Source organism: Tiliqua scincoides, chromosome 16 (assembly GCF_035046505.1).
Source record: "Tiliqua scincoides isolate rTilSci1 chromosome 16, rTilSci1.hap2, whole genome shotgun sequence".
NCBI classification, from domain to species: Eukaryota; Metazoa; Chordata; class Lepidosauria; order Squamata; family Scincidae; genus Tiliqua; species Tiliqua scincoides.
In genome coordinates, this window is record NC_089836.1 from 6,133,406 (window position 1) to 6,151,243 (window position 17,838).

The window sequence follows — 17,838 nt, forward strand, 5'->3', positions numbered from 1 at the left end:
GTTGCAAGATTCTGACACCACCCATCACATCTCCCTCGCTTCACAACAGAGAGTGTCCCCCGTTTCAACGACACAAAGCCTGGGAAACTTTTTCAAAGGCCTTTTTAATCATTACATCTGACATGTTAATTTCATCTCAAACAGAACAACGACAACAAAAAAAGGTCAGTTATATTTAAAAAGCAGCACGTCGAGAGACGGTAATTTATTTTTCTCTTTAAAAAAAAAAGGTGCGCAGGAGCTTTAGAAAGATCCATTCAAACCAATGCAGCATTAAAACCCATACCCTTGCAGGCAGGTGTGGGATACAGCATTAGAGGCAGCACATGTCTTCCACACGAGAGCAGCCTCCATATCCGTGCAGCCATGAAGTACAATGTACAACAGGACCAGGGGGACACAATCCATGGGGGAGCATTGGAAAGCTTTGCAAACTCCTCTCTCTGGAGAGGGCAGCAGATTTTTTTTTTTTTTATTCACTTAGGCATTTGTGAAAGGGGAGAAATGGTCCTTTCGAGGGGTCAGCCATGGTGGGGTGCAATCTGCCGGACGAGGTTGCTCTTTGCTTTGAATTTTGGACATTTCTCAGAATCTGGGCCACCCTGGACTGCCGGGGTACCAAAGATCACCTTAACAAAAACGGCTGGACTCTTCTGACACCCCTCGTTGTGCAACTCAGTCAGCAGTTTGATTAATGTAACCACAGTTCATGGAAACGGCGACTGAAAGACCACTTCCGGGCAAGGAGGGGGCTAAGTGACATAAATCCTTCCCAAAGTGCTTGTAAACTGATGATGGTGTGAATGGTTTCCTGACCTGGCATTATTTTACATGGGAGCGGGTTCCAAAAACACCATGGTTTTTGCAGGATGAAGTGGTACAGTCCATCCTAACCCTTCAGGACTCTACCACCTTGCTCTCCTCTGGGAGAGACCTGCAAGCAGAGCATGGCTCTCCCATCAATCAATCCCCCTGCGACAATGCTCCAAATTAAAAACCGGTTTAACCGCCGTGGTTCTCAACAGAGGAATTTGGGGAACTGTCCAACAATAAGGGTCTTCAACAAAGAATTCCTCATTGCCTCTCAAAAATGACCCCTCCCACCATCCCTCAGGGAAAGGGGCGGCTGCTAAACTGGTTTCAATCCAGGTTTTAAAATGTAACTGCAGCGGTCAACTTGTATGATGGGACCAAGGCGTGTAGCTTGATTTGGCAGTAGTAGGTTTAATCCCTTTTTCTCTGCAGCCCAGACAGATGGAGGCCACTGGCCAAATGTTCACTAATGGTATAAGCTGTCAAGCGCTCAAAACATTTCTCATACATTATCTCGGGGTAAGTTAGGTCAATACGATTGTCTGCATATTGTGGGGCAAAGATAAGGCAGGCCAAGAAAATGGCAGTTTGCTTAAGGCCTTCTAGTGAGTTTGCAACAAGCAAGGCGGCATTTGAACCCAGGACTTCTGACTTGTACTTCCTGCTGTCCCATTATGCCCTGTTCTGTAAGTAGCCACACCCTCCTTTCTACCCACTTCAGGAGCTGGTCAGGCCGTTGGACGGTTTCTGCCACTGTCCACAATGACCCAGCCCATCTATCATTGTTTTTTATCTGCCAGCATCAAGAAAAAGCTGCTCTGGGCATCTGGTCATGAATAAAGAATATTTATTTGCACTGGTGTGACTCCTCCATTCAGTGGTGACCCAAGACCTCCCAGAAGTCTGAGGGAGTGGGTCAGGAGCCATCGTTCCTCCCCACACTCAAAGCAGGGGGGAGCTAAAACAGGAAGTATGGAGAGACGGGTCTAGCCTGTCACTCTTCTCTTCTCCACACTCCTTTTTCCCTTCCAATCCAGGAAAGAGGAAATCAGTTGGCCCCCTGGACAAAATGGCCCCACCTCTTCCCCTAACAAAGCAGCAACATTAAAAAAGCAACAAGAAGCCATGTTGCCGGCACATGGTGAGAGCCGGCGCTGTTCCAAAATGGCCCCTCTCTCCACAGAACCTCCTCAAAAGTCTTTCCAAAAACCACAGAGTGTTCCACGGCCCTGCCATGGAGACGACACACCGGGCAGTGCAGCCTGCAAGAAGCCTGAAGGAGAGTTCTCCAAAGCCATTATGGCCCAGTCTGGCTTCTCCATCCAATCACATCACCCCTTTTGCTTTGGTTGCTCCCCCCTCCCTTCTCAATGCCCAGCACTGCCTCAGTAGGGAGTGGTCCCTTCCCATTCCACCAAGTACTCCACTTTCCCATCCGAGCTCACCCTCCGTGCCAGGACTTGATATTTCTCCCCACACACCAGCCGGCCGGCAGCCCCAAAATAGCTGCTGATCGAGGACTTGAGGTGTGAGAGGGACGAATCGTCCTCGCTCAGGCTCTCAAAGGTGTGTCTGTCAATGGCGTTGTCTGGGCGCGCCGGGCCACAGGCCATCTCGCTGTCTTCCGAGGAGCAGCGGGGCGTGATCCGCCGGGAGTGCTCCAAGCACTTCTGCTTGGCCTCCATCGTTGCGTAGGTTTTGGCCGACAGCTTCCGTTTCCGGCTGCCCACGTTCCTCCTACTAGAAAACAGCCACAGCAACAAATCAACAGGTGCAGCGTTTATGCGGCTCCTTAGTAAGATCAATCAGTGAAATACCTTTAAGCCATTTCTGCCCAACTGCATATCCACAACAGGGATCAAATGTGTACACCTGTGGGCTGGGCAGAAATGGGTTAATGGCAGGAACGTGGGCTCAGCATCCACAGATTTGAATATCCACAGATGCTGAGCTTGTGGCTGGAGGGCCTCAGAGACCTCCCAGATACAACCAGAAGCAGCCTCCCTGCACCTCAGAAGGCCTCCCAGAGGTTTCTGAAAGCCACTTCTGGAAGGCTGGACATCCCACCCTCCTGCAGATTTCACTATCCGTGGAACTCTGTGTCCGCAGGGGGTCCTGGAATGAATCCCCCACAGATACAGAAGGCCCACTGTAAATACTTAATTTCAGTTCCCTTCCTGTGTTGCGTTTGTGTCAGTGTGTAGATTGCAAGCCTCTCGGGGCAGGGACTTGCCCTCTATGTCTCTGCAAAGCACCAAGGATGGTGTGATATAAACAGCAGTTATTGTTATTATTCTTGATGCAGGTATTTATATTTTTAAAAAATAAGCCGATGACAAGCATGTTCTTAGAAAACGCTTTCTGTAGAGAGAGCAAATGCAGAATGCAGCCCCTCACCTCGAATCATACGACAGGCTGGTCGTGGCGGAGCCCGATGTGCTGACGGCGTCCGTGGAATCCACGTCCGAAAGAAAAGCTTGACTCGAACATGCGCTGAAAAAGGAGCGAGGAAAGAACGTCTCGTCACCGGGCTGGAACTCGGGTGAAGCAATTGAGAGCGGCTCACCTCTGAGCAATGCAGAGGGCCTTTAGCTCACCACAGGATTTAGCAAGGCACGAATGCTTTCTGCACGTGCTCAGAGGCCTTCTTTCTTTGTCGCAACAAACCATTAAATTATACTTTATACTTCTCTCCCAGCTCTACCTGGGGACGCTGGCAGGGGTAACGGCTGCTCCAACATGGAGACAGGGTGCAGGCAGTTACCTTTTCAAACTCTGGATTTCGTCCAGCGTGAAATCAAAGATACTGGCCAGGTGGTGGTTCGTACTCCAAGCCGAGGCAAAATCGCTCTGGGGGGTCAGAAAAAAAGGATGGGGCAGAATCAGCTAAGTCTTTGTGGAGGTTCAGTTTGTCTTCTTCTGAACATCAGATCCAGGACCAGTTGTCTGGCAATGGGTTTCACTACCAAGCCAAGAGTCATATAAAGAAGGACCTTTAGGTTAGAAGCCTACAGGGCAACATTTAAATATTGTGTCCCCGTAATATAATTTTCTGTACAGGGCCTGGCTGTCAACATGCTTTATTCATATCATGGGTTATTATTCCCCAAATCTACCTGCCAATCCACTTCCCAACTGATTCTGACTTCTAGCATTATAAGGGGAGGGGGGAATTATCTCGATCCTATTTCTCCACCCCGCGCATAATGGTATCCACCTAGAGGATTCTGCTCCCTGAATTTGTCTAACGTCCTTTTAAAACCATCTCAGCTGGTGTCCCTCACTGCATCTTGATGCTGTGAGTGCCACAGGTTGACAACATACAGTGAGGGGGAAATAAAAGACACACTCCTTTGGTGTGTCTACTGCCAGTCCATTCGAGCATCAGGAAAAGGGGGGGGACCGTCTATCCACTTTCTCCACACTGCCCCTCCTTTTATCAGCCTCAATCATCCTCGCCTCCCTGTGTCGCTATCCTAAGTACATTCACGCAGGGGTAACACTTGCACACCAGTAAGCATGTTCAGGATTGCAGTCTTACAATCCTATGTATATAGGATGACTTAGGGCCCAATCCTATCCAACTTTCCAGCTCCGGTGCAGCCGCAATGCAGCCCCGAGGTAAATGCTCCCATACCTTGAAGACCAAATGCTCCCATACCTTGAAGAGGCCTATGTTACTCCCCCCCACCACAAGACGCAGCGCATGCCCCATTGATTTGGTTGCACCGGCCCTGGAAAATTGGATAGGATCAGTCCCTGTGGAGTTCAAGGGGGCTTCCTTCCCAGAAGCCTAGCAGCCCAAAGAAAATATTTTTGGTATCCTGAAAAGCCCCCAAATTTCAGACCTTTTCTTGTGGGGGTGCTCTGAACCAGAACGGAACACCCCTCTGTCTTCCAATGCACATTAGCTCTTGTTCAATTTGGCTTAGAATAAATCAAGGATCAGTTATATATGTATCCACGGGGGACTTTGCTTGGGATTCTATGCTTGGGATCATTAGGAAGGGTATTGAGAACAAAACGGCTAATATTATAATGCCGTTGTACAAATCGATGGTAAGGCCACACCTGGAGTATTGTGTCCAGTTCTGGTCGCCGCATCTCAAAAAAGACATAGTGGAAATGGAGAAGGTGCAAAAGAGAGCGACTAAGCTGATTACGGGGCTGGGGCACCTTCCTTATGAGGAAAGGCTACGGCGTTTGGGCCTCTTCAGCCTAGAAAAGAGACGCTTGAGGGGGGACATGATTGAGACATACAAAATTATGCAGGGGATGGACAGAGTGGATAGGGAGATGCTCTTTACACTCTCACATAATACCAGAACCAGGGGACATCCACTAAAATTGAGTGTTGGGCGGGTTAGGACAGACAAAAGAAAATATTTCTTTACTCAGCGCGTGGTCAGTCTGTGGAACTCCTTGCCACAGGATGTGGTGCTGGCGTCTAGCCTAGACGCCTTTAAAAGTGGATTGGATGAGTTTCTGGAGGAAAAATCCATTATGGGGTACAAGCCATGATGTGTATGCGCAACCTCCTGATTTTAGGAATGGGTTAAGTCAGAATGCCAGATGTAGGGGAGAGCACCAGGATGAGGTCTCTTGTTATCTGGTGTGCTCCCTGGGGCATTTGGTGGGCCGCTGTGAGATACAGGAAGCTGGACTAGATGGGCCTATGGCCTGATCCAGTGGGGCTGTTCTTATGTTCTTATGTTCTTATGACTTGTTCCAGGACCCACCTACCCCCACAGATACCAAGTGCTGCAGATAATTAAATCTGCAGCTGGAGGGCCTCACTCCTGAGGACACACACACACACACACACACACACACACAGTATTTTAAAGCAGGGCACTGCAGCAAGGGACAATTTCATTTCAAAATAAAAGAAAACTAACACTGGGAATGGCATCCTCCAGGAGAAATGCGGATCTTTTCCTCTGGGCTGCCTGTCTCCTCACCTGGGGTAGGGAACTGTGGAAAAAAAAAATGGGGAAAAATTTACAATTCAAACCCTGTTGGATTGGGATTTTCCCAAGGTTTGTGTGCCTCACTGGTACAGCTGGGTTTCAATGGGGCCATTTCCCTCCCCCTTTAGATGCAAGATTGTGTGTGGAGCAGGGAGCGCAAATCTATATGGGGCACAATCTGTACAGACCCAGGAGGTGGCAACAGCTGCAAATTAATTAATTCCGAGCAAATGGAGGAAGAGGTAGTCAGCCATGAATTTTAATCTTTCGAACTATAGGTGGATGCATTTTATAGGTGGATAATTTTTTTTTAAGTCTCCGCCCCACTGTCTAAACTTCTTGCAGGCAGAAGACTAGCACATCAGTGGCTCCCTAGGGAGTCTGAGCCAGTCCTAAAGGGAGGCTACCAGGGTCGGTCCCAACACCTCCAGAGCTGGTGTTATATCCCTGAGCTACAGCCTGCCTCGCGCAGTGGCTTGCTTAAATGCCAACGATTGCTAGGAGCACTCAACACTTCCAGAGCATCCACTGGAGCACTCAACACTTCCAGCACATCACCCAGCCTGCGCACAAACCTGCTCTTGTGGGAATACTTGCTTCTCCCGCCTTTCTTCGGCTCCGCGGCCCTCCTCTCAACCAATCCCGGAACCCTCTCTGGCAGCAGCTTGCTCGGCGGGTTGGGCGGGACCCGGATCCGCAATCGGAAAATGCACTTCTTCTTCTTCATTTCCTTCCCACAGAGAAATCTGAAAGACAGTGTTTAAAAAACAACAACTCAGAGTTCAAATGACGCTGCTCACTGAGTCAGACCGGAGGTCAAACCATTGGTACCACCTGCTCAGATTGGCAGTAGCTTCCCAGGATAGGGGACGGGGAGATTTCCCAGCTCTCACTGCAGATACAGCCTCCTCTGTGGGCAAGAGCTTCAGGGCTTCATTGATTTATTTCTTACTCCCTCAGTCCAGAGAAGCCTTGAAAATTGCATGTGCCGGGAAAAGGAGCTATGGCAAAATGACCGGCCACCAACCTGCTTTTGTAGCTGTTTAGTGCATCCAGAAGGTAGGGGCCTCGCTCCGTCACGGGGGTTCCGGTCAGCTAGGAGGAAGGATTTGAGACAAGATCTGGGCTTGGACTGCAGACATTACCATGTGAAAAGATGCACCATTCTTTTAATGAGAGCCAACCATCCACAGAAGCTTCTCGAGGGAAGAAGACCATGCCAGTCTCCCATTCCCTCACCCCCAGTCATTGATGGAAGCTGGAAGGGGCAGGGAACTATGGAGCCCTGCTCAGCTCCCCTCCAGCTTCTGAACTTTCCTCTGATGTAGTCAAAACATTTTCCTTCCTTCCATGAGATCTAGAAACCTGCTTATTTAAAAACAAAACACTGAGATTCTCTAGATGCTGAATGGCTAGCACTGAATAGTAGTGGACTTAGCTCTGAGTTCCTGTAAGGGTGGAAAGGCAGGAGAGAAATGTTTTTAAATAAAAACTTTTTATTTAATTGAAAAGGAATATACAAACGTTCTCAGTGAAACCAATAATAATTTTTATTAATAAATAATGTTGTTTCCAATTATTTTTAATACATTGCCATTTAACTTAATTTACAAATTTACATTATAATTTACTGGATTATTACTTAGGCCAATTATTTTAAAAGGAAATTATATCTGAAAAGGACAGTCATGCTATCAACACACAGTGGTTATTCATTCACATGGCCACAAGAGGGAGGCCGTGTTTCATCTTCAGGTTGTCAGTACAGGCTCTCTAGAACAGTGGTTCCCAAATGGGTCAGGACCCACCAGTGGGCTGTGAGCAGGTTTTTGGTGGGTTGCAAAACTGGCAAGCTGATAGCTGACATGGAAAATGTACTGAGCCCTATGGAAAGCAAAACTGAGCCAAACGTGTGTTTTACTTGTGAGCAGGTAAATGGGCCTTGGCTCTTATCAAAGGGGACGAAATATCAAAGTTATTAAACTTTTTTTAAGTCTTGTAAAGCTAGGTGGGTCCCAATAGAGCGTCATCTTAAAAAGTGGGTCCTGGTGCTGAAAAGTTTGGGAACCACTGTTCTAGATGCAAAAATGTAGAGCAAGGCTTCCCCTTCCAAGCTTTCTATACTGGATTTATTTCTTGTTATTACTGTATTTATTCTATTTGCTGAAAAAAGCAACATATCCCAAAAGTCACATGCAACAGAAACACCAGCTGGATTTACTGGCCATATTAATTCATTAAGGCATCAAATATTTTTGCAGGTCACATCATGAATTAAATGCAAAAATGTACAGTATTTTTTTTTTTTACAGAAACAGAGCAGCTCGCAGTGATTGCTAAAAAGTTCAGTGAAAAACATAAATGCAGTTCAACTTCTAAAAATCGTTAACAAGACAAGCAACTTTATTGAAGGCAAACAGTTGCTTTTGAATGATTTGACTTGCCTACTAGTTACCTTCCCGAGTTGCAAAAGATTCCAGTGGTGATTGACAAAGGCTAAGATTTCCTCAAAGTTAAAATACTTCTTCTTGCTTTGCATGCCCAGGTTGTAGAGCACAAGGTGCACCGCGTCGACCCTGAGGGCATTCACAGATGGAAAAAAAAATTATTGTCTCCCTGATCAAGAATGTGGGTGTGTGAGGGTTCATTTTCACCCAGTGGATGGCTGACTGATAGTCCATCTGCTGAATCGAGGTCTGGATATTATCGGCTTGCTCCTACAGTCATAGTCTCGGGCTTGGCCCAAGAATGAGGCCAACTTAGGTGGTTGCCTCAGGTACAAGATTAATGGGGGGGTGCCCAACTATCTGCCCATTCAACTCCACTGCCGCTCCTCTTCCTTCCACTCCCTGCTTAAGAAAAGGAAAAAGAGGACAGAGCGGGAAAGGAAATGTAGAGTGTTTCTGGCACTCTGGCCCATCACTCTCCTCTCTATGCTTCCTCTTCCTCTCCGCCCTCCCTCTTCCTTTTCCAATCCAGGAAGATCAGAGGTTGGCACATCCCCAATGGCCTCAACTCTGTATACAGGGGCTTCACAGATGCTTCAGAGTGTCCAGTGATGGAGCTGTGATTCAATCACCGATTACTCCATTTTGCACGCACAAAGTTCCAGGTTCAAAGCTCAGGTAGGGCTGGCGAAAGAGTCTTTTGTCTGAAGACCCTGGACAGCTGCTGCCAGACAGCGAAGCGAACCAGTGTCTCGACTCTGGGAGGCAGTGCCCTCTGTTCAAATAGGTACCAGGCAGTAATTCTCCTGGGTTTCAAACCAGGGCTCTTCCCAGGCATACCTGGAAAAGCAGGAGACCGAACCTGGACTTTTTCTATGCAGAGCCACGAACCCCCCCCCCCGCCCCGCCCCGTTACCAAAGAGAGATGCCATTTACTGAGTTCAGTCATTGTTCTATTGAGTAGACTGGCACAGACTGGCAGCAACTGTCCAGCATTTCAGACCCCCATGGAACACATAATCCCAACTTAAAAGTACAGTATCAGGGGGATACCAGCTCCCAAGTTCTATAAGGGAATAAGTCACCCCCACCCCCCAGGGGACAGCCAAATTCCCTTCACAATTCAAATGTCCTGGCTCTTACCATCTCAAAGGCAGGCGCTTGATGTACTCTGGACCCTGGTTGCAGACCGAGCAGTAGAAAATATAAAACCTGGAACAGAGAATGCAGAGACCATTCAAAGAGTGGGGAAGGGCTCTGGGTCCTATAGCCAGGCTTCCCAGAGTCTCTGGCGGGCCTCTGTGGTTAAACACCATTTTTCCCCATATGTGACTGTTTCAGGATTGGGGTGGGGAGTCATGCTCTTGAGATCCTTCAAGGAGGCCCAGATTGGGGCTTAGGTTTGATCCAGCGCGGCTCTTTGCCGGTTCTAAATGCATCGACTGAACGCATAAAGGAGGGGAGAGGAGGACCTACCTGTCCCCAAACATCATGGGATCGCTCAGGCACTGAGTGCAGGCTTCGTGAAACCATTGGCGACAGCGGTAACACTGGAGCATCTTCAGGTACCACCTGGAAAGACCACAAGTTGAAATTAGAACGCCAAAGGCCAGACTGGAGTACAGGAGAACAGATTTCATTTGAACCACTGAGAGACTTGAATCTGGGGTGTCAAACTCATTTTATACAACGGGCCAAACAGCATTGATGAGGCCCGCTGAGGGCCAGAAGTGATGTCATATAGCAGGAAGTGGTGTCATTGAGCAGGTCAGGACCAGCGATAAGCACTTTTTTCCTCCCTTAAGAGAAAATACACAAAGCCTCGATCATATTTTCAAGATATGGGTGAAGGTGTTTGTTTCCAGTAAGATAAGACGACAGCCTAAGCCTTACTGAACACAATGGTTTTGTATCTAAGTAAAATAAACAACAGTTTTCAAACATCTCCAGATATGGGAGAGCCCAATTATCAGGTGGGTTGCCCTTTCAGCAGTGACACCTCAGCTCAGCAGCTGGGAGCAGCTGATGGTGGTGCTGGGAGAGCCCAAAAACCTGGGAAAAGAGCTTCAAGGGGCCGCATCCGGACCGCCGGCCTTACGTTTGACACTCCTGGACTAAATGAACATGCTACACACTCACTAGTGGGTCCCGGCACTAAAATGTTTTGAGAACCACTGGGTTATAGAATTTGGCAAGTAGAGAATCTGAGCTTTCTTCCTTGGTTAAAGGTTCTAGTCCTCATGGAGTTTCCCAGTCCCCAGGCTGGCCAGCCACCACCCAGCCGTCATCTTTGTTTCACAGCCAGCTTCCTTCAACCCGTGTTCCCGTTCCCCACGGCCTTACTCTCCAGGACCCCCACAGTAGCAGTAGCACTGCTGTTGGTTGGTTCGGTGGAGCGAGTCCCAATCCAGCTGCTCCGGGTTGTAGGAGAGCACCATCTTGACCAGTTGCAACATCCTCGCAATAGCCCCTTTCTTCAACGCTCCACCTTTCTGCGGAAGCAACGACAAGTGTCAGGGGACCCCAGCAGGGCAGATTCCTCAGTTCTGAGGAAGTGGACCTTATGGTGGACGGGGCAGCGAGATTTGTTCCTTAAGGTGATTCGGTGATGAAGGAGCCATCACCAAGCAAGCCATGCTCCAAACTATGGGGTTGGCAGGGGGCCTTGGTTGGATCAAACCGCTCACCCGTACAGCCAAGGCAAAAATGCATCTTCGACAAAACCAGGGTGTCACCAAGGACCCCTCGTAGCTGCCCACGACTGGAATGTGACACTGCTGGTGATAACCTGTTGGAGGAGAGAGAGAACAAGGTGAAGCTTTGTAAACAAAACACAGAGCCCTTCCTACAGGTGGGAACATGCATCAGTTACCAGAATCTGCACGGCAGAAACACGGGGAGCATGGAAAAATTGCATGGGCCAGGCAATCAGAACAGCCAAGGATTCCACTCTTAGAAGGTTATCAACAGTTATTTTAATTTTCACATTTTTATACCGCCCTTCCTCCGAGTTGCTCAGGGTGGTGAACATAGTTCCTCCCTTCCTGTTGTCCTCAACAACCCTGTGAAGTAGGTGAGGCAGAGAGAGAGTGACTGGCCCAAGAACACCCAGGAAGCTTTGTGGCTGAACAAGGATTTGAACCTAGATCTTCCAGGTCTAAGTACAGCTCCTGAACCACGGCACTAGATGCAAGGGAGGGCACCAGTATTCAGGTCTCTTGTCTTGTCTGGTCCCTGAGACATCTGGTGGGCTGCCGTGAGATACAGGAAGCTGGACTAGATGGGCATTTGGCCTGATCCAGCAGGGCTTTTCTGATGTTCTTATGTGCACCACCCTGGCTCTCCAGGTTGGAGAGGGAAGGGGGAAACAGGACAAACCACTGGTTCGATCACACGCTGGGTTGGGTTGACCCAGTCAAAGTAGGTCCTAGGAGAGATCCAACTATTCCAAATGGTCACCTCCCAACAAAGGCTCCCACCCTCCTCTGACAGCTGTTAACCTAGACCACCGACGCCGACCCGAAAGTTCTTCTTACCAAGACCGCATTTTCCGCAGATCAAGATTTCATTCAAGGGGCTGGTGGTCTTCCCCAGGCAGCTGTTACACTTGGGTTCTTCACCTGGCACACCAGCTAGGAGAGAGAAAGCAGGCAGTGATCTTTGTGGTCCAGATCCCGGGGGGGGGGGTTAAGCCAAAGGTCCAGGTTTTAAGGGCACCGAACAACGGGCTCAGAGCATCCCCCAGGGGGGAGAGGGGGGCCCAAAGGCTCACACACCATGCTGGATATCCTTCCAGAGCACCCAATATTTGGAGTTGTCCTCAAAGGTCACGAGGCAGCTCTGCTTCGAGCCACTCACCTGGAAAGAAAAATACAAAAGGACCAATAGCAGGAAACAGCAGGAACCCAGTTTGAATCTGCAGCTTAAGAAGCAGAAGGAGTGATGCGAGAAGCTTAAGCGCACACTAGATTAGAATGCGCAAGTTCCCCTCTTTTTTCGTTGTTGCCGTGGGGCACACCAGGGGACTGAAATGGGCTGTAGCTACTCCTAGTAGTACGGTGACCAATTCTTAGGCACCGTAGGGAGGGAGGACAGCTGGACACCCATATGATTTCCAAAGTAAGGGGCTGAGTGCACCACTGGAGGTGGTCAGTAGCTCCCAAACGCCTTGGAGCCACAACCCACCTTGTCCTCCATAGCGGGTCACAAGAGGGAAATGACTTACCAGGAGGGTGTTCTTCTGGGCCACGCTGGGCCGGCAACCTACTCCACTGGCCCCTGTAGTCCATAGAAGCCTGCAGAAGCCTCAAAAAGCTACTTCTGGCTTTCTGAAGCAACCCGGAAGAGACTTTCTGGGGCTTCTGCAGACCACCAAGGCCAGTAGAGTGGGTTGCCGGCCATCGCTCTCCATCTCGAGTCTTCAGAACAGGATGGATCGTCTAAGGAAAAACGAGTTTCAAAAAAAGCAATCCTTCCATTACCTTCTTGATCTTCCCAAGGTAATAAAGCCCATCGGTCCACCGGCACAAGACGTACTGTCCTTCCGTCAACCGGACCATCAGCTCCTGCTGGATGCTGCGGTTTTTGGTGGAAGAGTCGATGGCCGATGGCGGAAGGTGTGCGGTGGCCCCGTAGACGCACCTCATGCTGCTGGTCTCCATGAGAGGCTGGGGAGCCAAAAACAACAAGGTTTGCCCATTGCATTCAGCCTCCTTATGCAGCATCACGGATGGCTGAATGGCCTTGCAGTGGTTGGAGTTTAAGAAGAGACCCAAATTCGAATTTGGACCCGCCCTGCAAAAGGGAAGCTGAACCGACTCCTAGATTTCCCATTCCTTCTCCACTTGATTTGCTTCCAGTCTGCCCATGAATGCCATGATCCAGCCAGCATATGCAGGTAGTTTTAGAATGTACTTTAGAATGTATTTTTAGAATATAAACTCCTTGGGGCAGGGGCCTAAAAGTATGGTGTTGAAGGGGTTCTCATGGGCCGGCTAGGGCCCACTGTCCTGTTTGATGTGGGAAAGCCAGATCTACAGGATCCCCAATGGGTCCTCTTACGAACATAAGAACATAAGAACAGCCCCACTCTGCTTTGGCGTTCTGACATAGCCCATTTCTAAAATCAGGAGGTTGCACATACACATCATGGCTTGTAACCCGTAATGGATTTTTCCTCCAGAAACTTGTCCAATCCCCTTTTAAAGGCATCCAGGCTGGATGCCGTCACCACATCCTGCGGCAAGGAGTTCCACAGATCAACCACATGCTGAGTGAAGAAATAATTTCTTTTGTCTGTCGTACTACTCTTCTACTCTGTTAAGAAGATAAATTAAAATCCATCAAAAGTTGACAGCCCTACCTGGCACCCCGATGAAACTCACACCTTGCAAATGAAATTTCTTAGTCAGAAGAATCCTTGAAGGTCAAGATGGAGCAGTGGGCAGGTAAGAGAGACAGGAAATAGTGATTGCAGCACCAGTCTCTGCTGTATTTAAGAGGCCGAGTTGCCACCCTCTCCACACACTGCCCTCCCTCCCAGTCTCCTCCTACCTTGCCCCCATCAGCAGCAATCTCTGCCCCTGTTCTTTCTTGAGAAAAAAGAACATCTATCCACTCTATCCATCCTATACAATGTTATAGATCTCAATCATGTGTGTGTGTGTGTGTCGCCTTTTTCTCTAGACTGAAGAGTCCCAAAGAGACTGGGGCAGGTAAAAGGAGGTACCTCCAAGATGTATCAGCTGCTATGGGGCTGAGTACCACCTGAAGCAACTAGTTTCTGTCAGAAAACAACACAACTGTTTGAAGGTGCTTCTCCCATCACCTGACGTCCATCTCCAAGAGACCAGAGGGACCAGTGAACTTTGGGACAGACTTGGATCTCCTAAATTTTGTCCTTGCCATCTCACGATTGTTTGGCCCTAAACAACGGGAAGAATTTTGATATCATCACGCCCCAATGATGATGCACAAGAATACGCATAGAACTACCCTGCTAGATCAGACCAAAGGTCCACCACACTCAGTACTCTTGTTTCTAAAACTGGCCAACTAGGAAACCCAAATGCAGGACATGCTGACAACAGCCTTCCCCAATTGTTTATCCCCCCAGCATCAGATACGAAGGGCTACCACAGTATAGGAGGTGCCATTCTTCATTCTCAGGGTTAGTAGCTGTTGAGAGGAATGTGCGCCAGGAATTCATGCAAGCTCTCTGCAGGTCCCATATTCTGTTGTTCCAACCAGGAAGCCTAAACACGGGGCTGAAAGGCCACAGCCTTCCCAGGTTGTTTATCCCTGCAACAAGTGCCTGATATTGCACATGGTGAGTCCATCCTTCATAATCAAAGTTATCAGCTACTGCTAGGGATGGGTGTTAGGAATGTATCTAGCTCTTTTTAGAAGTGGTCTTCAACCTTTTTTCATGCCATGACCCCAATAAATAAAAGTACGAGACTCACCATAAATCCTGCCCCCCTCTCAGGACCCTATCTGCTCACCCCTGACCCTATTGCTGCCCACCCCTCCCCCTTGCAATGCCCTCCCAGTACTGTTTGCTGTAACCAAATATTCTTATCAGAGGGACCAGAAAAAGTTGAAGCCTGGCACTAGTGAAAGCTTTTTTAGCACAACTGCTAAGAACCTGAGCAGGAGTGGGACACAACCTCCTGGGAACTGGAGGGGGGCATCTGATGCCTCCCCCTTGACCTGGTGGTGCTCTAGTCCAGTGTTGTCACTCTCACAAGTTGTTCGCGACCCCCGTTGGGGTCCCAACCCCAAAATTGAAGAAGACTGTTTTAGAAGGTATCAGAGCGCGGCTGAGTTAGATGTTTCCTAAGCAGATGGCACGGAAATAGCCCTCCTCATGCTTATCCCTCTGCAACTTGCCATCAGAGGTAGACTGCCACCAGACAAGGAGGCTCAGTTGAGCTCTGGCAGCCACTGCGACAGGCTTACATCCCTTGGCGACTCAAGTGTTTGCCTCCTGCTGGCTTTGCCTGATCTGTCCCCATTCTCCTCTCCTTAACAGCTTGGTCCAGCTCCATCCTGGCTACGCACTGTGTAAAAGGCATGACATTCCCCCCTTTTCTGAAACATGTAAATCTCACCCGCTCTGATTGGCTGATTCAAAAAAAACCTTGTGCAAAATTAAAAAAAAAACAAAAAACCATTTTAGGCCAGATTTGGGGGAGGCGGGGTAGGAGGAGGGGGTGTGCGCATGACACAACAGCCAGAACTGTCCAGTCAAACCGAAAGCAGCCTGAGATCTCCAGCAGGGCAAAGGGGGAAAGGAAGAGGATGCGGTCAGATATAAAGTAGCTGATAAAGAGAAGCAAAATGTGTGCATAAATGTATTTTTTTTTTTTATGATTTAAACCTGCAATAAGGGGAAAGAAAGTTGCCTCCTCCTTGTCCTGGCAGGGTGGGGGGTGTGGATCTCCAGTTTGCAAGGGGGAAGAGGCTTGCCAACAAAGTATCCACCCCACACACTCATTCTACCCGCCCCCCATCACCACCACCAGCCTGACAACTTCTCAGGCTTGTGCCAGGACCTCTTCTTAAAGCGACAGGCGCCCATAAACAGGGACTGGCATTCTGGACACCTTTTGCCAACCCGGTTAAGGCTACGATCCTAACCCACACTTTCCTGGGAGTAAACCCCATTGACTATAATGGAACTTAGGAGTAGACATGCATAGACTAGGCTCTAGGGCTGTCATCCTAGAACGCTTTCCTAGGAGTAAGCCCCATTGACTATAATGGGACTTAGGAGTAGACATGCATAGACTAAGCTCTAGGGCTGCCATCCCATGAATACTTTCCTGGGAGTAAGCCCCGCTGACTACAATGGGACTTACTTCCTAGGCTGGGGCGCTAAGCCCGTTCTACTCGGGAGTAAGCCCCCCTGGGTGGAAAGGGCGAGGCTGGAGCCCTGCACGGAACTAAAGGACACGTGAAGTTTCCAAGAGGATGCCCGGGGTTGGGAGAGGGGAGTTCACACGTGCAACACGCTGCCTGGGGCGGGTCTACTCGGAGGGAGCGCAGCCCGGTGAACGAGACTGGAAGGCTGCAATCCCACGCATGCTTTCCTCCTCCTGGGAGTCAGCCCCCACTGCCATGCACCGGGGCTTGCTCCTGAGTAGGCACGCCTAGGCTCACTTTGGGGTGGGTGGGTAGAGTGTGCAAAGGTGTGGCCGCGATCCTGGCCGCGCAGGGAAGCCCCCTTCGGAAGCCAGCGGGGCTTGCACTCTAGCAAAAGGGCGTGAGGGGGGGGGAGCCAGGAGTGTCAGCGCAGGGCCCGATCCCCCGAACCACAAACTCAGAAAGCAACTTTTCCTGCTTTGCCTATTTAAAAGGAATATCCCCCCCCCCCAAATCAAACCGACCCCTCTCCTTTTCAAGGTCTCTGCCCCGACCTGGTTGCATTGCAAGCCCACTCGCCCCCGGCAGCCCCCACCAGCCTCCCCCTTACCTCTGATCTCCAACAGGGCTGCACTTTCTTCCCCCCCAGGGCTCAGCTGCTGCCTGGCTGCATTGCAATGTGGGGCAGGGAAAGCCTGCAGATCGGACTGCCCAGGAGTCCTGGGGCGGGGGGGGAGGGCTGAAGGAGCCGATCCCAGGCTGTGCACCGCCCCCCCTCCAATGGTTCCCCCCCCCCTTAGGGGGCTTGTGCCCAGTGAAGATGCTGCAGAGGCAGAATGCAGGGCGCCATCTTCCCTCTGCTGCTTCTTTTTCCCGCGAATTATTGACGTTTTGCTTATGTAATTAACACCACGGGGCTCCCCCCCCCGGCCCGCCTCCTCCCCTCCCCTCCCCTCCCCGGTTCCATCCTGACGCTTGCACCAACAGTGGGACAGAGAGACAGAGACAGACAGACAGAGCAGGACTTCTGGCTGCAGGGGTTGCACATCTACCCCTGCATCAGTAGTGCCTGAGCCTTCATGTTCAGCAGCACTCTACCTGAGAATGCAGGGAGAGGCTTGGCTGGCTGGGGGACAAGCTACTTACTTCACAAGCTCCCCCCAAGGCTACTGGAAATAAAATCCCAGCAAGACTTGCCCCTTTGTGCCGCTTCGCTGTTATGAGCTTCCAGGTCCAGGAGCAGTGTACCTGGGCGCCAGTGTTTGTCTTCATTGTGACCTGCTTGTGGACCTTCCCAGGGTGCACAGAGGGGCAATTTAGTATTTATTTTATTTATTAGATTTGTAACCTGCCTTTCTCCCTGAAGGGCACCCAAGGCAGCTAACAACAAACAGATAAAATACAAAAGCTAAAATATGTTTTAAAAAAAATAAAGGAACAGATAATATAAAGAAGCAGCAATAAAACATCAAAATCAATTCCTATAAGCAGCCATCATAGGGCCTCAAAGTCTTCCCTAAATAAAAATATCCAGCTGATTCAGGCTTACAATCCTATCCCCATTTACCAGGGAGTAAGCCCCATTGAGTATAATGGGGCTTACTTCTGAGTACCCACTAATGAAAGGGGGAGGATTCATGGTGGGCAGGTCTGCAGGTGGCTATGGGCCAGGATTGCTTAATAGAGCCTCCAGGTTCAAAGGCAGTCTCTCTCAGTGAATGAAGAAGAGGGGGGCTGTCATT

General features: G+C 49.6%; 1 protein-coding gene across 1 annotated transcript; it reads right to left on the bottom strand.

Annotated features, from left to right (window-relative positions):
- Positions 1–102: 102 nt before the first annotated feature.
- PHF19 (PHD finger protein 19) lies at positions 103–16,844 on the bottom strand. Its single transcript, XM_066610613.1, has 15 exons — positions 16,707–16,844; positions 12,712–12,897; positions 12,007–12,088; positions 11,767–11,862; positions 10,918–11,018; positions 10,574–10,722; positions 9,707–9,802; positions 9,374–9,442; positions 8,239–8,359; positions 6,811–6,878; positions 6,359–6,529; positions 5,712–5,787; positions 3,578–3,663; positions 3,211–3,306; positions 103–2,553 (listed from the first exon to the last, which is right to left on the bottom strand). Exons 2-15 carry the CDS (start codon positions 12,889–12,891, stop codon positions 2,199–2,201), a joined length of 1,746 nt encoding a protein of 581 aa, XP_066466710.1. The 5' UTR covers positions 12,892–12,897; positions 16,707–16,844; the 3' UTR covers positions 103–2,198.
- Between the last annotated feature and the right edge of the window lie 994 nt (positions 16,845–17,838).